At 34.5% G+C, this 22,626-nt stretch overlaps 1 protein-coding gene across 4 annotated transcripts; it reads right to left on the bottom strand.

Annotated features, from left to right (window-relative positions):
- LOC129254043 (ankyrin and armadillo repeat-containing protein-like) lies at window positions 1-22,036 on the bottom strand. 4 transcript variants are annotated; one of them, XM_054892495.2, is made up of 8 exons: window positions 21,917-22,036; window positions 17,917-19,550; window positions 17,275-17,519; window positions 16,800-16,956; window positions 13,772-13,919; window positions 12,709-12,828; window positions 9,351-9,421; window positions 1-4,825 (listed from the first exon to the last, which is right to left on the bottom strand). In XM_054892495.2, exons 2-8 carry the CDS (start codon window positions 19,496-19,498, stop codon window positions 4,521-4,523), a joined length of 2,628 nt encoding a protein of 875 aa, XP_054748470.2. In that variant the 5' UTR covers window positions 19,499-19,550; window positions 21,917-22,036; the 3' UTR covers window positions 1-4,520. The 4 variants fall into 4 exon arrangements, with proteins under 4 accessions (XP_054748470.2, XP_063951159.1, XP_063951157.1 ...); XM_064095089.1 differs by lacking the exon at window positions 21,917-22,036 and adding an exon at window positions 21,188-21,841 and having other exon boundaries at window positions 7-4,825; XM_064095087.1 differs by lacking the exon at window positions 21,917-22,036 and adding an exon at window positions 21,526-21,777 and having other exon boundaries at window positions 7-4,825.
- Window positions 22,037-22,626: the final 590 nt, after the last annotated feature.

The raw sequence follows: 22,626 nt of genomic DNA, 5'->3' as shown, positions 1-22,626 counted from the left end.
ATATGGACAAATCAAAGTTTATTTTCTACTTCATGATGATAGTAACACATTTACTATGTACACTTCAGTCAGTGCTAAAAGAATGCCTACATAAAACTTTTAATAAATATATTTTCTATGAATCTCATTCAACAAAAAAATGATAATAAATACAGCATGATATTCAGGTCAGCACTCTGAAGAAAATGAAAATATGAACCAATTTTCATGAAGTTTATCATGAACTATCTTGTTGGCACCAACATATTTTTTTCTCTGACAGTTTCCACAGAAACATGCAGAGATTATTGCTTCACAGACATCAAATCAAAGATTTCATTGAAATTGTCAGAACTCAAAGTTAGTTGGTGGTGTTGGCTTTCATGGAAATACCCTAATATTTTTCTCTCTTGTTCAGGTCTACATCTACTGAATGTGAAATCTAGATAAGGACATCTTAACATGAGAAATATCAAACATTGCATCTAGGAAACCAATCTTCAAAAATTAAAGAAGTGAAAATTAATATGACTTTTACATGATCTAAAATTATTATATGGCTAGTGTAGTCAGTTAAAACTAAAACACAACATGCAAATCTAAGTCATGCACACTTCGAATTATGTACTTATATAAGTAATCAATTTTGGTTTATTCTTTCTATGGAAATTGAAACTATATTCTTTCATAGGAATATGTACTCATTGTACTTTGCATTATGAGTTACCTAATTTGATAACTTTTCTTAAAATTACATTAACTTTACACATTCTTGTCACTCCAAAATAATACACTACTGATTCACATAATAATATTAATGGCGTGATCAAACTGAATAAAAACATTTCTGCTATTAAAAACACTCCAAAATTCAAATTAAAAAAAAAGGTCTGTGAAGCAACTCTCTAAAATCAACAAATAAAAGCTCCAACTTATCACAGATTTTTAAAGATAGTTTTATCAAAAGTAAACCCTACCAAACTAGAAGCTCTAACTCTAAACTTTTCATCAAAGGCAAAATCAGAGAACCAAATTACTCTCATTTCTAGTATTGCATGAACAAATACTTTTTTTTAATGCTATGAAAGTCAATTCATATACATGTAACTTGCCTGGATAATGGATACCAAAAGTCCTTTTTTTTCAGTGAATGTTAGGTCTCCTCTGTACTTCAAAGCATAAATTCAAGAGTCAAAACTTGCACTGCATATAGATGGAATGAACAAGCTGTTGCAGTTGGCATATGTAACAACTCTAAATCTTAATAATTTTGGTGGATGGAATCATTTGTATTCAGAAAATGTATAGTATGCATTCTAAATTTGTTTAATGTATCTAGATGCATTGACTCTGTATGTAAAAGAATAATTAAACTATTTGCTTTAAAAACACGCAGTCATTCGTACTGCTCAATAATATTACAAGCAGGTAACTCTCTTGCAACATCTCATATTCTTGAGATGGGGGGGGGAAATATAAAGTTAAATTGTTTGAGGTATCCCTGCTATGTATTTTTTCTACCTTACAATGAAAATCTTAGATGGCTTGGGAAAACAGTTGCAATGTATATAATTCAAACTCAATTTTCTTGAAAAATGTTTTGCACTGTCAGAATGTGGTACATCCGGGTACATCAGTTTGGATGAAAGATGACAAGTTCAATTTTACTACATTTTAAATCCAGTGACATTGGAATGAGGTGCAAATATATGCATGGAAGAATAACTGACAGAAATGTCAGTGACAATATATAATTTACATGATAAAACTTTTGACAATTCTGAAATTCTGTCTCTAATACCATCTTTAACATACACTGATACAGTGTACGATTTTATTTTAAATGCTTATATTAGAGACAATACCTTCATACATGGTGACTGATACAAAATAATCATGAAAAGCAGATTTTGAATGAATATGTGGACGGATCAAATACGAATATCAAACATTTCATAATTATTGCAGATCTACTCAGAGTTATTGATAGGAAGTTTTCATTTAATATTGCTGAACTTTTCCTGACAGATGAGACTTTAGTAAAGCATTATCAAATATTTATTGCTATTCATGGAATACTCAATTTATACATTTGACACTAACAAGCACCCACACTTAAAAGGCACTACACAGTTTTTAACATTAAATTCAAGAAAAATTATGAATTTTTTATGAAAGTTGAATGTGTACATGTAACTTAAAATTAGTGTTCATGCTGTTCTAATGTCAGCATTGGTATCACTGTAAAAATTGCAACCTTAAAAAACACAAGCTCTTCAAATCTCTCAAGATTCAATACCTAAAATGTCTGATCTGTTTTGGATTAAAGCTCATACTACATATTCCACATGTCTGTGTAGTACTAACTATCATTATTATTATTTATTTCAAAACTATTTCAATTAATAAAGATTGATTTATTGAGCCCATGATAGAAAAACCTTCTCTATGCGCTATCTCTATTATTACCATTATTATAACCTTATATACTCATTATTACTTATTCATTATCATTGTTACTATTGTCTACTTTCTTTAATTTATCTATTAGTTTGAAGGGGGTCTTTTATTTGTGCTAAACACACACACACAAAATATTATCTCTCATGTCACAACACAATTATGACAGCCTCAAGGCAGAGATGACGAAGGTCACATTAAAAAAAAAAAATATCATGAAAATTAAATTTCATTTAAATATACATATTTAACAAAATATCATTTACAACTATATACATACTCTTTCAACAAATGAATGAGATTTAAAATCCCATTTACAGAATTGAAATTCACAATGCACATCATCAATGATTCAACCCCTAGCAAGCAAAGATCTGAGATCCTAATTTCTTCTTCCATGAAAAAAAAATGTATTGCTATTTATCACCCAATGGTCAACTGAATCTTAATGTTTTTAAAAGCATAAATAGTAGCATAATGCAGAGTAATGCAGTGACTGCTCATATGCATCTTATTCATTCCATTACTGATCATTATACTGACACTTGGGAACTGGGACAAAGCTTTACAATTGATTTTAAGACCAAATTTTACAATTGATTATAATGATCACCTTGTGCAATTAAAAATAAATGAAAATAATGTGTCGAAAATCACAATGAGTGAGCATTTTTCCCCTTTAAATTTGGAAACATAATCATGGTCTACTGCAAAAGATTGATGGTCAAATAGTATAGTTATTGATTGTTTTACCGAATGTGCGCATTTACACATCAGAAAATAATTTCAATTTGCTAAAGGTTTGCAACAGCCTTCCAAAGAGAATTTGAATAGAAAAGTGATGAAAAAGGATCAAAACACATTTCCAAAGTCTTTATTTTCTCAAAACAAAATAGCTAATCAGTCCTGTGTCAGTGATTTTGTAAATGTCCCAACCTTTCCCATAGAAAACACATACTCGGTAATACAATACCATTTTCATGTGACCAAAATCTTTCACATGTAAAGAGGGGTGTGATCGGAAGCTGATATCGTAAAAAGGGGAACTGATCTTGGCAAAAATTTTACATCTTTATTATTTGTAGATATTTGTGTATTTTTGGTGGAGTTTGATGAATTTAAAGAAAATATTGAGTATGATATGACAATGTATGAAAAGTGTTCAGTAATACAATTCACTACTACCATACAGAAGTCGCATGCATATCACTAAATCACTGGTGCACTACAGACAATTTTGCACAACCGCTTTATAGCATATTCTTCAATTATTCAAATTCACAAGAACTAAATGTTGTCTTTAATGATCAGTCGCTCAGCTTTATTTAACAAAGCACTGGTCATTATAGTTACTTTTAGGGTAATACAATGAATTTTTTATGTGCATGACTAAAACATTACTGAATTCACCCTACATGATTCAGTGATTCACCTGGGAAAAAATGGGAAAGTTGATAGCTTTAAAGGGGACTTCCACCTTGACACCAAGTTGGTGCTAATAAAAACAGGAAAAAAATAAAGAAAAATATTCATGGACATTTGATGAAAAAAATCCATCGAATACTAACATTTATGAATTGTCAAGGCTCTGAAGCAACTTCCTCTCCCGTATGTTGGGGAATGAGAATTTCATAAATTTAACGCTGTTATGGTTCAAGATGAATTAAAACATTTTGATTTGAAAACATTATTATCATATATTGAAGCATGTATGAAACAACGAACATTGTGTCTGATGATATCTTGAATTCTCAAGTGAAAATGCTCAGAGAAAATCATGTTTAAAAAATATATGACAAACGGGAGACCTGCTTGCATATCACCATATTAAAATTTTAAAAATCCACAGTTCTATAAAATTCTATAATTCTTTGATTGATTTTCTCTAAACCTCTAATATGCTTCTCTCCTTTTCAGCTTTTATCAAATTACCTTGACATTTTTTGGACATCCCCTTTAAGCTGTGTGAAACAGGTGATATATGGAATGTAGAGGACTGGTAAGGGCAGCAGTTATCATAACAGCACAGAAAAAAATAAAATATATATTTTAACAAATACATCAGAATTAAATATCACCTGTCACGTCATAGACATTCCTCCTGCAGAGATCTCCGAGATGAGACTCTTTGCAGTCGATGGGTGACTCCACTGCTTGTGATGATTACTGGCAGAAGAGGGCGCTCTATGGGAATAATTACTTACACTGCGATGGTTACGGGACTCCGTCCCACTGGCGAAAGTGACACTACCCCCTCTGTTGGTGGGATTGTCGGTTATGACGGTAGCGTCATCAGGATAGCTGGTACTCGACGGGTTCATGGGCGAACTTAGATGGTGACTCAGTCCACTCTCCTCCCCAGAGCTCAGTATCGTGAACCGACGTCCTGAAAAGCAACAACAGATACAATCATATCAATACCTGATGAGTCATAATTTTGTTAAAACAAATAATGAACATGCACAATTTAATGTCTTAGTGATGGCAAAGTTGGGAATTTGGTTTCCGGCATGGTCTATCTTCTTTCGTAATGTTGTTATAGTGTGGTGTACAGGTGGTTCCTGGTGATACCGTATTTAATGTCATACACAATTGCATTTCATTGTGGTTAATTTATTAACTCATCATGAAAAGGGTACTGAAGGCTGAAAAAAAACCAGATAAAAGGAAAGTCAGACAAATGGAAAACTGAAAATTTGATCAAAATCGGACAAGGAATAATAAAGTTTTGACATCTGAAAGATTTGTAGTATTTTGGTGAAACAGTTACTTGAATATTCAATGAGCAAACCGATGATGTCATATCCCCACTTGGAGGCAAAAAATTACTTTTTTATTTTCAGGGGCTACTTTTCACAAATATATTTTTTTTACTGCTGAAATCTGCAACATTGGATAAGTCTTACATTGCAATGAATGGGCTAGTTTGAGATTTTGACCCATTTTGCCCCCATGTATGATTTCCCCTGCCCACTTGTTCTTTTGGATTTTATTACATGAAATTATGTTTATTCAAATTTTTTCCTAAAAAAATAAATAAAATGGATTTAGAACTTATCTAATGCATAGATGTTTATTGCTGCAACTTATGTTATTTACAAAGGAGATATATTTTACACACATATAATAATTATGATCTCATGAAATAAGAATAAGGAAAAAGGGGGATGTGAAATCCTTCCTACCAAGTCTTTATGATGACAGGCATTAAACTGTTTTCACAAAACATTGCTAAAACTTTTAAGTTCAATAACTTAATTTCTTTTGTCTGATTTTGATGAAATTTTTAGCAATTTGCTCGAGGGAATTTTACTCATTTATTAAAATATACTTATTTTCAGCCAAAGTACCTCTTTAATATTAAGTACTTGTACATGTATATAATCCAGTGGAGTAAACATTTCTATGTATATATTGTATATCACAGACTTTTAAATTGAATTATAGACAATATAAAAGAAGTAGGACAGATACTTTATTCATGAGCTTGATATCCAGCAAAGCTCTTGGGGGAATGTAAATGCCTTGTTTCTCATAAATTCGAAATCATGTAAACTTCTGTGTTTAAAAATAGCATTACCCATGTGACTTTATAGTCATAGCTTGTGGAAAACAAGGCACATTATTTCTTAATGCCTTGACTATTAAAAAAAAAAAGCTCAGATGAAATCAAACCCCTCCCCCTGCATGAATTGGGATACTATTCTATAGGCCATGTTGTCACTGCAACTATAAATCATGATTACAATTCTCAGATGATGAAAGTGGTAAAGGAAATGTTAATGTGTGATTTTAGTTGGTACTGATTTTGTTGTTTCATGATGTTAAAGTCCGTTGAATTATAAACTGTTATATATAATGGATTGATTGTTGATCATATCTTTGTTAATGGGTAATACTATCTGTAAAGCGCTTAGATGTATCATATATGTATTAATCACTATATATTAAAGTGAAGTGAAATATTATCAGTAAACCTAAGAATACTATCTATTCTACATGATAATCTTTATTATTGGAAATATCTAAAAAATCAGCTTTTTGTTTCTTTTGTAAAGTTTCCCACATTAAGAGGAATCCTACTGACAATGTACTTTGTAAAAGTAATGAATGTAGTATGCTATAAAAATGATTTTATAGTTCATTAACACATTTAACAATATAAGCCCGAAATATATCTACACCTCATTATTTGAACAATATATGCATTGTTCACGCATGAATATTGACTTAAATTGATGGTAGTAATATCTCATTCTGAAATGCAATCATAAAACCGTAATTATTGATTATGAAATTGATGTTTGGGATGTTGACTTGCTTTAAAGTTTTTTTTTCTGTCTGGTCTATCCTTTCCTTTCTCCCTCCCTCTCTTCACACTTTCCATCCCATCCCTCTTCCTCTCCAATAAATGTTATATTCCACCTTTAAACAGATACCTGCAATACATTGATATGTACATTAAAGGTGTAGAATCTAAAATTATATTATTGTTTAAACACTCAAATATACAGCATACACTGCACAACTCAAAATATCTAAAGCCATTAAATCAACACTCATTTTCACATTTTAACTGGACAAGTATGTCAGAACTGATGTAACTGTGGTTACAACCAAGTTACATTAATCTTTTTCAATAGATTGGACCCAATATTCAATGCACAACAAATTTCTACGACAGAATAGTACATGTAGCAGACACATGTCCTAATTCTGTAGAACTTCTACATGTAATACATTTACTTCATACTCAACAAATCTTATCAACTACCGACTTCTGATCTCAGCAAAATAACAGCCACAAAGCTAGCATAAAATAGGCACAAAAACTATGAGCTTGCAAAGCCAATCTATACAACTATACACTGTATTATTGCATGATTTTTAAACATTCATAGAATAATTCAGAAGTGGGCATATTTTGCCACCCCCCCCCCATCGCTGCCAATGTTTGGCACAATAAGCACAAAATTCTCTTCTTTATATTATGAAGAAGAAAAAAGTAAAATCCTACAATATTATTAGTTTGAAAAAATGAATTTAAATGTTAACTGAATTGAATTTATTATCTGAAGTGTTTCAAGATTTACAATTAATGCTTGCATAAATTGACCACTTAACCCACCTTTCTCAGAGAACTCTGGAAGTTCACGCACTAAAAGGGTTCTAAATATAGGATACATCTTCTTGGGGTATGCCTATCTAGCTTTCTTGGTCAATGAATGTTTTCATTTGCATACTTACAATGACTTGATAACCCTTGTAAATTACATGAGGCATTTATTAATAAAGCTACAATATCACAATGGTGTCAAAAAACTGATTAAATACTGGGTGTAATCACAATGGCTCATATCCAAAAGAGCAGACCAATCAAATGAATCCAATAATGAAATTTACATGACAAATTAATTTCACTGTCACAATTCTGACAATAACATCCCTCAAAACCTTGAGAGTTCCAATATCGTCACATGATAACAAAATGAAAAAGAAAATGTATATCGGTGGATGATGTTCTCTCAGTTATAAGGTTTTCAACAGACATTAGTATGCTTTAATGAATACGAGCCAAATAGTTAAAAGTGGAATAAATAAATACACACTACATATAAACACTAGCAAACACTCATAATGAGCTCACTTAGTTCCATCTGATCTTTGTTTTGTTGCTGGATTGCAACATGCATATTCCCCAAAATACATATAAATATCAATGACAGACCTTTAAAGAATATCAAAGGAAAATGCACTTTTTTTTTCAAAACTTGCGTTATTATCATGAATTAAAAAAACAAATATCTATTAAGATTTATTCAAAATTACACATCTCTTTTATTTTTTAAAGTTTCTGTAAGGTTTCTTTTTTCAGGAGTGAATTTTGTTTTAAAAATTTGTAATAAATTCAGGTAGCTAAGATGTTTTGTAAGCTGGATGGACTTGGGATATCAAAGAAAAATTGTGATTTCATCAAATACATGTAATTGCTAATAGTTTTCTGTCCTCAATCTTTTGTTATAATACCATCAACCTGCTAATTAATGGAGTGTCGCTAACAAATATGGCACACCCTTAATTTGTGAATAAAACATGTTTAATTATTCATTTACGCAAACCAGATAAAGCTGTGATGGAACACAGCGAGCCCGTATGGTGTGATTAGTGAGGTGATTTCATAAACGTATGTGAAATTACTATAGCTGAAAAACTTACCCATCAAGAGCTGCACAAGCATTAATGAGAGTTGGGAAAGCACAGGACATATACAAATGTTTCATAAAATTGAAGGCTTTTAGGATCAGACATGGTTATATAAACTCCTCTGCATTCATTATATCAAAAAATATAAATGCGTAGTATGTAATATAGTTTCATGCAAAGCCATGATTTAAAAAAAAAAAATTTTTAAAATTAAAATTTCATTATATAAATCATTTTTTTTTTTACATCTAGAGATATGATGTAAAATCTGCTCCCAAGATAAGGGATTGGTCCTATAAATCTAGTAATAAGTTGTCTAGATTCTACTATTCCTTCAATATTAACAATAGCATCTGATATTATGGGTGGCCACAGGCTATCTCGCAGATTCCTCTCATTATATGAAATTCACTATTCACCTATGCACCACCACTTAAACATCATCAAAGTATATCAATTTAAATGGACTTAATATAAAATAAGATAAATTCTTTTTTTTTGGGGGGGGGTCTGAAAAGAGATTATTACAATGTTGGAAGATTATGATGATCACCCAGGCTGATGAAAATAAAATGTATTCTTGGTGATTTAAATATTTGAATACATTAAAATATTAATATCTGAAGAAAGAAACATGAGACATTGCCATGATTTCATGAACTTAAGATATTTAGCATATTTTAATTTAAGATGAGTGAAAAACATACCATTTGGATTCTTGATATTGCTCAGGAATGGAATATTCTTCTTGCCAACCAGACAAGGCTTCTGTGCAGTACTGCGGATGAACAAATGAAACGCAAGTCAATTTACAGAATTCCAACCAATTATACAGGTAAGTACATGTACATGTGTAAATCTATTCTATGACATTATATGTACACATCTAGTGCATGAGTCAGCATAGGGCCATTTTACTAAGCTGTTTGTAAGTTTAGCAGGACTTTAAATAGTATGTTTGTTCATTATCTATTTGTCAAGATTTGATGAGAATTACAGAAAGTTCACTCTAATTAAGTTTATGCAGGGATAGTTTGGAGGTCTCTTATAGTAGCACATCTCTATGTACCTCACCCTTCCATTGGATGTACACCTTTTATCATCGTGTGAACGACTTTGGTCTAATCATGGACACTACCACAATGTCTAATGCATAATGATCAAGATAAAAATTACATTAATTGGTCTTTCTTCATGGGATACTAGAAATATGTCACTGATTAGGTCGGATATTGCATTCGTGCAATATCCTTTAACCTGTGTGTAGCACCCTTTTGGTGCTACATAACATATTATATGTAGTGAAAAGGATAAAGACCTTGTAATACCCCCCCCCCATGTATGGATATTGAACATCTATAACTGGATGGTCAGAGCAGAGAGTTTTTATGACCTCTGTACAGACTGAGAGAGAGAGAGCGAAAGAGAGAGCCAATGGTCAGTTCTGGGTAGTATGAGTCAGGGTCTGGTGGTCATTATTCTCAGAAATAATGACGTGAATGACATGAATGACGTAGTAGTATTTTGGGGAAAAGTTGATGGACTCTTCCATCTTTGCTACCCTAAAGGGGTAAGCAGTTATTGTTTTCTGGTTTTTGTTTATTAAAAGAGATGACTAAGGATCAACAAGTATTACTAGTTATAAATATACACACCCCTTTTAAAAAATAATGGTACTGTCGAAAATACCTTTATATAGAAGTTCTGGAGGCATCTTCTTCACAACTTTCGAGATGGAGAGGAAACATCCTCCATAAAGTTACTATCATGTAACTTCTCTTTTTTTCCTGATTCTCAGGTAAGATCCTAAAGTCATCCTATATTTCAGTACTGTATTTGATATTAAATTGATTGCTTGTTATACAAAGTTTATAAGATTATTGGATAATTGATCTTATAAATTTAATATTCGATTTAAAGTTATTTGTCCACAATTGCTTTTACACATTTGGTGTATTATCAATCTTCGATTTAATAATATTTAAAGTTTAGTTTTACATATCTGATGATAGATACTATTCTATAATCTACATCTTATTGATTGTTTGAATTTCTTATAATTGTTACTAACCAGTTCCGATTATTGTTCATGGTAAAGCACTTGTTATTCATGATTGTCTAGCAGCACGAGCATGGTGCGAGTTTTATAGTTGAGCCTTTTGAACTTTGCGAATTACAAATTTTAAGAAAGTCGCGAATCCAAAACAACTAAACGGTATTATTCTGGTCAAGCAGATAGGCTGAGTTCCCTATCTTGCCGCGTTAATACTGTGCGGACTCTAATGTATCTGATTAAAGACTTTCCTGAATTTCATTGTGCTAAACCATTTCAGTATTGATTTGATATACTATTGTAAAATGATTTACTAATCCTAGTTGTTATAAAGTATTTAACATGAAGTTTGATATTTGAATTTAATATTAGAAATAGTAAAATCATATTTTGATTAAACTGAATACACAACTTTCGAGATGAAGAGGAAACATCCTCCATGAAGTTACTATCATGTAACTTCTCTTTTTCCTGATTCTCAGGTCACTGGTCTTCTGATCATGAACGGCATCCACATTTTATTTCTTTCTGCAGTGAGACCCTCAATGCTATGTTAGTTTCAATGTCATTATGTTAGTCTTGATAACAGTAGTTGTTCAACAACTGTTTTAAAGTTATGTCCAGTTAAGTTTTTAAGTATCATCTGAACTATATGTTCATACTCATTCAAATAATTATGTAGCCAAGAGTTACATCATCTTTTATCTTTGTAAATATCATGTATATAATGTTCATTTGTTAGTTTAGAATTAAAGGAACATATATCCTTTATATAATGAGTATGCTAGTTTATTTTATTGAGTATTATTATTTACATTAGTTAATAACATAGTGTGAATGTTGTTGATTGATGGTGTTTGATTCTGTAATGTGTGATTATTACCTTGTAAAATAATTACAACCTAATAGTATTTTATTTAATTTCTACCTCTGTAGACGGACAGGGTGGGGATTCTTCGTATAAAAAAATCCTTCCGCTGCACTGTTGTTATTGTAAAGTAAAAGATCCTCCCCCACCCAAAACGGTCCCGTGCTACACGTGGAATATTTCTGGTATCCCATTTTGAACTACTACAGTGCGTATCAAAAAAAAGTTTACACTTAGAAAAAATCCTGTAAAATTATACATTTGTAATATCCTGAAGATTTTTCCACATTATAACATTGGTACAGATCCATTTAAGCAAATGGCGATATAACAGTCGAAAAATATTTCCGCTTGAGTGAGCACCATGCTGGAGATGTCTGATATAAACTTTTGTTCAGATTCAGTTATGTCCTCAGATCCAGCTGGCACAAAAAGGGTAAAGGTTGAGCTTACTAAGTGTTAAAATTTCAATTTGGGTGACAAAATTGTTACGAAATGCTTGAATGTATCCGTTTTATTTCAATTGACTAAAAGTGCAAGGGAAATGTATGATAAATGTTTCTGAGGGTAAGTTTGATTTTGCCCTTTCTCCTTGACACAGCGTGAAAACGAGCATTTCTGCGCAAACAGATTTCTGCGAGCTTTACAAAAATGGACAGTGCTCACTCAAGTGTAACATTCTGTCAAAACTTTTACTTTCATTGGATAGATGAGACCCAAACCTAAGATTATATGTGAAAAAATTACCCACATGTTGTATATTTTTAATTCCCAGGGTTTTTTCAATGTGTAAACTTTTTTTTGATACGCACTGTAGTATCCAATGGAGCGTCGTGGCCCAGTGGATTAGTCTCCGGACTTTGAAACAGAGGGTTGTGGGTTCAAATTCCAGCCATGGCGTAATTTCCTTCAGCAAGGAATTCATCCACAGTGTGCTGCATTCGACCCAGGTGAGGTAAATGGGTACCGGCAGGAAGTAATTCCTCAAAAAGCTGTGTGCACCGAATAGGTAATAGGTAGGGTAATAATAGCAGGGCCCGCTGGGAGAACAGTTTTCGGAACTGAAGTGGCTACCCTGGGTAAATATACTGTTATTATTATTATTATTAATATCAAATATACATATATAAAGTTTGCTACTTACTCTATGGGAGGAAGACCGATGTGTTGATAATGCTTCCAAGCCTCTAGGAATGCTTGAGAGAGTCTGTAGTTCTGAGTGTAGTACTTCAACACCTTGAACAGGTAAGGATCCTGTCTACATCTGGATGTAAGGAGGAACAAAAAAGATTTTACCAAGGTTTTTTTTTACCTGACTGCTAAGAAAGCAAGAATGCCTGTGAGCAAGCAACCAGGGGATCGACAGCTTAAGGTCCTCTCCGAGGGACCTGGTAATGAGGATAAATGCCTTACCAAAGGGCACTAGCGCACCACTTGGGAATCGAACCTGGGTCACCGGAATCCGAAACCCCTGCTCTACCGACTGAGCTATCGCGCCTCCTATTGATAGTCTCTTCACATTCAACATTTGATTGTCTCATTTATAGGCAGTTGTAAATTCATGCAAAATGCCTTGCAGGCTTGTTGAACATTTAAGCAAATGGTAGGCTGAAGTGCAACATCCCATACATACTATTCAAAATGTACATAGACCATTGCATAGCCACGCAGGTGCAATAATGCATACACTGGCCAAACGCGCAATGCTACTCTGGGATTATACTCTTTTACAATGATTTCTTCTTTTTCAAGGATTACCATGGGAAAAATATTGGTTATTCTTCACAATATTCACAGTTTTGCTAACTTCTAAAAGCATTGTAAAAAACAAATTGCAAAGATTCAGTAAAAGAGAGACATTCAATTCAACACGGCTCAGTCTTGTTGAATAGAGTTTTCCTTTCACCTCTTGCAAAATCTTTTATCATTGCACTCATGTCGAACATATTAACTTGCCTGTCACAAAGATATAAGGAGTTGAGAAGACTGATTATGTATACAGAAGAGAAAGATCAAATAATCAAAGAAAAAGAGGATGGGAATAAGAGAGATAAACAATGATTAACATCTTATCTACATTTTAATCATCATGAAGCCTCTTTTTGCTTTAAAAAACACTGAAATAGTTGAACTAATATGAGGAAATAATCGAAAGAGAAAGGGATATAAGATAGATAAGGGAGAGAATGGAAGAAGACCAAACTAACCTGTTGAGCATCTCTCTTTCTGCTTTGTGGTTGAAACTCAGATATCCTAGTGCTATGGCAGCAGATCCTCTCACTTGCTCATTCTCGGCAAGCATCAACTGACATAAAACATCTACAGATTTGATGGATACAACTGCAGCAGGAACTCCTACAAATAAAACCATTAACTTATTTGTTCATTTTAGAGGTCTATAAAACACTATAGTACATGCCACATTACAATAGAATGTCCCTATGTGATTTATAGCAAAAGAAAATAAAAGGTTCACCTTTATAACTAATTGAGATGATTTCAAATAAATCTATGGACAAAGTATTTAAAAACAAAATATATAGGGGAAAATTTTTCACATAGAAACATTTGTTAGAAGAGAATTAGATCAAAATTACACAAAGTGCATCAAGAGTCAAGACCACAAATTAGCAGTTATTAAAATCAAATCTTTATCATCATCGAAACCAGGTACGCAAACATATTCATTCCTAAACAATTCTTGTGATGGATACAACTGCAGCAAGTGATGATATTATGTGAGTAAGTAATCACTAATGGTAATGGTGAACAGATCCTATTGAAAGAAGTATCATATTACTCTGCAAGCATCAAAAGATGTGCATGAGATTTTTTGCAAATTCTGGCAAATTTAATAAGTGTTTCTGTCTGAGATCTCGATGGAGTATAACAGTCAAACTCAGCAATAGGTCCAGATACCTCTACACCTATAAGCTGGGCATTACACATAGTGCTGTAGCCGAACAGCCGAACCGAACGGTAGTTCGCCGAACATGGCACTTCCGAACCGAACAGAACCGAACCGAACACTAAGACTTGGTTCGGAAGTTCGGCAAAAAAAAAAAAAAACGGCTTTCAGCTAATAAATTTATAAGTTTACACCCTTTCTAATCATTATATTTGCGCATTCTCTATTGAATCTTCTTTGCAATTTTATGTTGGAAGTATGCGCATATTTTGCGGTTACTAGATTTTGTTTTCATTTTCATGTTGACATTGTGGTTTTTACGGCCCTGATTAAGAAAGGAGATCCGATGAATGATGTTGCGCGAGCTTGCGCTATAATCATTTTACTGGCTTTCATCATCTCTCGCTCTGTGGCCGAATCGCCGAAGCATGGTAAAGAAAACCAAAACTGTATGAGTGTTCATTGGTTAAATCTAATTATCTAAAATATTGTTGTTTTTAGGTGGCGAACAAGATTCTTGTTTGAAAATCTTCAAAGTATTTTGAATGAACGAGCTCAATAAACTGAAAGTGAAAGATGAAGTACCATTAATATTACGAATTACGATACGATGTGATTAAGATCGTAACTCGTGTATTGTTGCGGCGGAGAATAAAGATCTGATCGAGGTGATTGACATTATTATTGAGGTGTTGGCTCGCTACTGTCTAGTTTTCATGATTTTAGAGAGAAGTAAAGAGTTTTGAAAACGAGAGATCAAGTGAAAGTGGGAAATAAAGTGAGTGACTGTTAGAGATGGAAAGGAGAGACGCAAAACAAATAATATAGAAATGAGATGAGGTGAAGTTATCTTTTTTATTATTAACAATCAGATGAAAATAAAAATCAAATACTCATGAATGATTACGGTATAGCATATAGCAAGATCCCCTTCCCCTCGTTGACAAGTTGAATGAAGATAAAGCCATGCGGAAACATTCATCTCTTGGGGGAAAATGACCCCCAATCTTTACTTTTGTTTTCCTTTCTTATCAACTTCTCAAATTAACCATAAACAATTCGATGATCACACTACTCCCCCTGTCCCATTACAGTCATAAAACTTTGCATCCCACTTGGTCTGTATGTTCATGGTCGAATGAAATCTGACCAATGAAATCATAGAAATCTCGGGAATTGCTCTTCAATCAGTGAGCTGAGTTTCGCGAGCAGACAAAGCACGTGGCTGTATGTGCCGATGCGACAATCAGCGACATGCGATTGGTGTTTTAGTTCACCCATCGAGCCAATTAGCGAAAGGCGCATTACATAAGCACGCTTTCTTCGACACGCCCCTGGCCCTACTATGCCTACAGTTCAGTGCACTGGCGCTGGCCGCCTCTTGCCAATCACGTTTGGCCGGACTGCATATATAAATATTCATGAGCTCAGAGTCCCGCTACAAGCTATAGGGACTGCATGCGCTGGCCTAGCTGGTACTGGTACGAGTGCGAGCGTAGTTAATTTGGCAAGTATCCAAAGTGTGGTCCAGGTATGGACGACTAGGAAGAGTCGCCATTTTAGAACTGTGAGTTACCCAATTAATCTGTCATCAGATAATCAAATTCGAGATAACAGTTGATTCGTTGAGCGCTATAACTTTCGTAGTTTCATGTCAACAAGATAGAGATAAAATGGTTTGATGTGACAGTACAGAGGTACACGCGAGCACATGCAGTCAATCAAGTACAAATTGTCTACCGGTACGCGCGCTACGTATACCTGAATGAACTATAGCTTTATCAGTCTATCATTACCGAACCCCGAACCGAACCAATGTTCGGCAAATTTCTGCCGAACCTTGCCGAACCGAACCGAACCCGAACATGGCGCCTGACTTGCAGCACTAATTACACAACACATGGCTTCCATTATTTATGCGAGCAAATGGAAATCCTCTTGTGTTTATGTTTATGCTGCTACTATACACCGTCGTCAAGAGAGACAAACTTTGTTGTTTATATACTTACAATGTAAGCCATTTCTGGATTAAATTTTATCAAATAAATATATTCTAATTTAGTAATTGAAGATTGTATCATGAACTCGATTTCATTCCAGTTGCAAAAACCAAAGTGCCATCTCTCCCAATACTAGCCTTCCTGTTCAACTTGAAATGAAGTCATTTCATAAAGGCATACACCTATTGTAACTCTGCCATTATTGCAACTACCATGAAAACCTTGATTGTGATTGGCTGTGGAGTCCTGTTACCATGGTAGTTGCCATAATGCCCAAAAATACCAATGTTGTAACTCGTTATGAATCAGGCCCAGATGTGTTCATACCTGCCCTTGTATGAGCAAGCCTCGCTATGCATTCCGCTGTAAGGGCTAGAATGAGAGGATTCTTGGATTGTTGAAGAAGGTCTACGAGGAGCTTGATACCAATCGCTGATGTTGTAGCTTGGTCCTCATCGGGGATGATGCGAGCCAATACAACAACCTGTATGGAGGAGCAAAGGAGAGATCAACAATTAGTATAAAAGAATTAAGGTAGATTAGTCAAAATCAGGGGATATACTTTAATGGTAATGGTCATTGTGATAATGATGACAATGATAACCATATCAATATTGGTATAACTTTTATAAAAAGTCTCAAAGTCCTGGAAAAAAGGTTTTAAATGAGATCATTTATATAATGTTGACCCTGAAACTTATATATATCAAAATATCAGACTGAAATCATTATTTGTTTGAAAAAGGAGCAATCAAGAAATAAACGTTTATTCAAAAACAAAAATAATTTTTAACAGTCAAACCTGAAAAGCAGCATTGCAGCGAAAGAACTCGTCATTAGACTCCAGAAATGGGACAAAGGAATGGTAACGAATCCCTCCTGACTCGGCAATCTCTTTCTGTTGTGTGACGTTGTTGTATGCAAAGGCAGCTAATGCGCTCCCAGCGAGTAAACGCACAAGGTTGTCACTCGAATGAAGCCTACGCAGGATATGGATGTAATCAAAGTCTACATTCTCACTGATATCGTTCATCACTTCAGAATTGCCTGTAAAGGAAGGATGAGAAAATAAAGGGAAACTTCAATGTTTTCTCAAGTAAAACATTCTAAGAAAATGAGATTATTCAGGTTTTCAGGTTTTCAGGACAAGTTTTCTTGGTTCCTTAACTTCCTTTATCAAATTTGTTCATTAACAAAAGTTATATGACCTTGAATTTGAATCCAACATCAAAGAATAAGCCTAGTGAAAATGTTGTAAAACCAATTTGGTAAATCTTCTCGTGATTATGTGCAACAATACTTCTTAAATACCAAAAATTAAAATTCCTTATGTATATCTCATTTCTTTTCTTGACTCGAGTATGATCCATGATAAAAGGATATCTTTGTCTCTACCAAGTATGAAAGCAGAGTCACATTTTACATGTCACATGTGCTAACTTACCAATGCTGCAGTAACCAAGACTCAATGCTGACTCTACTCTGACCAGCTCGTTCCTAGAATGTACCATGAGAGCAACTAGATATCGTATTCCCCTAGCTCCAAGGATGGTTGCCTGGTTCTTCGCATGCGGTATGAAACCTATTCCTATGCATAGATGTCTCAGAGCTCTTATCGTGCTGAGGACAATGTGTTCCTTTGGTGAACGCAACAGTCTGACTAAGGGTTGAACTCCATTTGCATTGGCGATAGTGTCCTGCTTGTTGAGGGCCCCCTGGGCAAGGACGGCCAATCCTTCCGCTCCTATGTAGTGGAGAATGTCATTTTCAGCCTGCGCATTAAGAAAGTCTATGAGTAGATTAACACCAATCATGCTGGCCATGGACCGCCTCTCATCGATGTCTTCTCCTGCCAGTGCCCACAAAGCACTGGCTGTGCAGACATGGACGTTGGGTGAGCCACTCCTCTTGAGGAGCTGCATTAGAGGTATAACACCACCTTCTTCTAAGATGATCTTCTGAGTGTGAGGATTGTCCTGTGCTAACATGTGTATGGCACTGATGGCACTCAGCTGAAGGTCATTGTACTTTTCATTGGCAAGGGATATCAGAGCCGACGCTCCTCCCTCATCGACAAACATATTCTGATTATCCACGTTCTTACATACTATATTGCGTACAGCCCGTGTGAGTGCTAGCAGAAGTGACTTTGACTTTTTGTTTTCAAACAGTCCAACCACAGCTGTCAATGCACCTGATGAGTTACCTATCGTTTTCTGATAATCTGCATTAGAACTTGCAATCTGGGAGACAGTTTCTGTTACTTGCACTAGTATCTCTGTGTCAGTGCACGTCTGCCATAGTTTAACCAATATTGGGATTGCACCATTCTGTACCATGCTGTCAATGTAGTCCTTCACCATGGATAAATGACACAATATGCATGAAGAGGCATACACCATCTCTCTGTCAGTAGAAGTAATCATCTTCAATGCTGTTGGGATGCCCGCAGCTTTCACTATCTGTTCCTTAACCACTTTTTCTTCAATTATATTCAAGAGGATTGTGAAGGCATACAGTTTTGCTTTGTCACAAATCATGGACTTGATGACCTTCATTATGACCGGAACCCCATTATTCTGCACAATAGGCTCCCAGTATGGATTCAATCCCTTTTCTGAAGGCTTCGTCAAGATCACCAGCATCTTCCCCGCTGCTTCCGCCTCATCATCCATGTCTGAACCCATGAACTTCATCAACTTGGGCCACACTGGCAGGTCCTTGTGGTCAAACTTGATGAAGTATTCCAGGATATCGATGTACTGCTTCAGAGCCGCTATCTCAACTGGACCCTGGTTTTGGGTGTTTTGGTAACGCAGATCAGATCCAAGCTTCACAAGGCACTCCACGGTGTCCAGCTTCCCGCTATCAACAGCCAGGAGGATTGGGGTCATCAGCTTATCATCGTTGGTAGGGAACTCCAGCTGGTCTTCGCTGGCTCCAACAAACTTCTCTATAGACTTGATATAGCCATGAAAAGCAGCATGATGGATGTGACTCCATCCATTGTCATCTAGATCATTCATGATGGCCCGCTCTTTGGCAAACTCGTCCTTCTCAACCTCTTGCCTCGTGGATCTGATAAGAGATAAAATGAAGTTACTAATCATTACAAATATGGAAATACATAGTCAGTGTTCCATAAAACAATAAGTACCAAACATTCATTGAGACCACAAAATGTTGATAACTCGTTACCAATTAAATTCATTAAAAGTTATGCAAGAATGATTAAAATGTAATGACTAAGTTTTCTGGATGTGTACTCTGTAATTGAGATTCACTACTTGAACTTATTTATTTAGCAGAAAACTGCCAAACATACATGTACATGGACAACAATCATAACTGAAAGCATTCATATACATGAGCTAGATAACTTACAAATGTGAAATCCACCCTTAATGGGAAGATCACCCTGATAAAAAGTTTCTTGTAAAAATAGCAGTTCTAAAAAAAATAAAAAATATTAGTGAAGGTTTGAGGACACTCCATCAAATAGTTCAAAGTTTTATTAGTTTTATTTTTTTTTATTTGTGACGTCATATGCTAGCAGCTCCCCATGTACAGTATCATGAATTAAAAAGCAATAAAATGTAATTTTCTCAACAAATTGAAAATGGGTTTTGTTGTACCTTCATTATATCAACAGACAAAATATTTCACATCTCTCCTGAAAGAATAATTTTTTTTTGGCATCATGAACCATTCAAAAATTAAATTGTAGCCCTATGCATATTACATAACTTATGGGGCACCTGCTCGTATTTGACGTCGCAAACAAAAAAAATTCTAATAACTTTTACAAATTTTCCTCAAACCTTCACTAATATTTTGCATTATTTTTCTGGTATTTAAAAAAAAAATTCATCGGGGTGAACTTCCCCTTTTAGCACATAATATCGCAAAAAAAATTTAGGAATGCAAGAACTTCCATTCTTTAAATGATTATTAGAGCTCTATTACTTATTTGTAGGTCGATATTGAAAGAACATTTTGATTGTAATGTTGCATTGTCAAATGGAAACAAGTTTTCAAAACAAGTAATTATATCACTCTTAATTTCCACACAAGACATGAGAGAAGTCCACAAAAGTGGGGGTTAAGTTTTGTTATAAATCTCAATGACATAATAATTTTCCTAAATTAATGAATGTGAGTGCTTTCAAATTATTTCACAGTATAAACGAACGACCTCTGAACTTTCAAACAGGAAAAAAAAATAGTCTAAGAGTGTAATTAAAGAGAACATAAATCAGAATTCACAGAAAAAAATAGCATCAGGTGCAGATAAATTTTAAAATTCAACATCCTGACCCTGTAATAATTTTTTACAACATAACTGAAAAAATTTTCATTAAAATGAAAAGTCCTGAAACAATGCTAACATGAAATATTGTTATAATATTACATATTAAGGGAAAAAGTGTTCCTCATGCAACAGCCAACAAATAGGGTAATAATTTCTTATGCTACTACACATCACATCTATACTATAACAACTTAAATATAAGTGATGCATCTCAGTGATTACATCCTCATCAATAAGGGATAAACAAGAAGATAGTCTGCATCATGTCAATTATCTTAACAAAAATAAAATGCAAACACTACTGTTTTCCTTCAAATTCACTGTTAGAATCTTGAACCCAAATCTAATAATAAAATGTTTTCATATTCCTGAAAAGAACAAGGTTTGGTGAAAAAATACTTACGAGAACATCTCGATACTTTTTTTTTACAAATACAGTGAACCAAAGATCCTCAAGGACAACAACCACCACCGTGCATGACAAAAAACAAAAACAAAGATTAAACCCGGAACCAAGACGAAAGGCAAGATTTTAGGAATAAAATATTTCCAAGCAGTCCCAGGGCATTGAAATTAAATTGTCTAGGCATCCATCAGTTGAGTTACGGTAATTGCCCTAACATTCCACATCCAAAATTTCAACCGGTGTATTATCAAATGTGCCAGGCTCTGCATCAACTTGTAAGAGTGCTGCTTTGAATAAAAATGAACACATCAATTGATAAAGTCGGATGCTTCTACCGATAATTTGATCCATGGTGGTGGCTCATCATTTTATAACTTGGTCTTCAACAATATCTGAAATAGGTGCCACAATTCAATTCCACATCCAAATCAACATATCCTCCCAGCAAGTTCAATGTTACGACTTAAAAAATAACTCTTTGACTTTAACATGTTGACTGTTGTGTGCGTGTGGGCCGCGCACTGGTAGACAGACCAAATATATTCCAATGAATTAGTGCAAGGACTCGAGTTACCAGCACTTTGAATGAAACCAGATGAGAGAGACCCGTTACCCCCTTTGTGTTTCATTCGATATTAAACTAAATTCTACAAACAAAATCGATTGTTAAGGGACAGACAATGGTTTCGTATCCAAGAATGTATTTGTATCAATGACCATACTCACCCAATCAATTTTAAGACTTCGAGGATGAGTGCTTCCAATTCTCCCCCGGCAAGCCGCCATCGACCTCCTTGAAAACACGTACCGGCTATATATCGCTGTAGCGCGCGCTGAGTATAGTAGACTATACCTATAGCTGTATAGCTAGCTAGGCAATCAATTACCGGTACTAGTATTGATAAACAATATCAATAATCTTGATTTGATGAAAAATTTAATCAACCTATTGTGACTTTAAAATGTTGTATGTATAGTCCAATTATATTTATGATTCATAATGTAAAATATTTTTGTTGATAGTTTGATGTAAATAAACATCTAAAATAGATATACAAATAAAATCTTTAAATAGTGTTGATTGGCAAAATGTATCACACGGGGAGGCGTACAGTTGCCATGCAACTGCCAGGTTTCTGACAGGTGAAGGAGTACCTTGAATGGAGAGTTGGGTCGCTCTCGCGATCACCAGTTCGGATCACTCCGGGGTTCGGGGTTCACTCACTCAGTATTATATTCAGTGTACATAGGCGGATCCAGGGGGGGGGGCGAGGGGCCCGGACCCCCCCCCCTATTGGCGGAGCAAAAAAATGAGGGGGAACGAAAGAAAGAAAAAAAAAAAGAAAAAGAAGGGGAAAGAAAGGAGGAAAAAGAAGAGCAAAATAAGAGGAGGGAGACGAGTGAATAAAATAAGGTCAGGGAAGACTTGGAAAATG

The sequence above is a fragment of the Lytechinus pictus genome, chromosome 2 (genome assembly GCF_037042905.1).
Source record: "Lytechinus pictus isolate F3 Inbred chromosome 2, Lp3.0, whole genome shotgun sequence".
NCBI lineage: Eukaryota > Metazoa > Echinodermata > Echinoidea > Temnopleuroida > Toxopneustidae > Lytechinus > Lytechinus pictus.
Note: the sequence above shows the minus strand (reverse complement) of the source record. Positions and strands in the feature narration are given on the sequence as shown.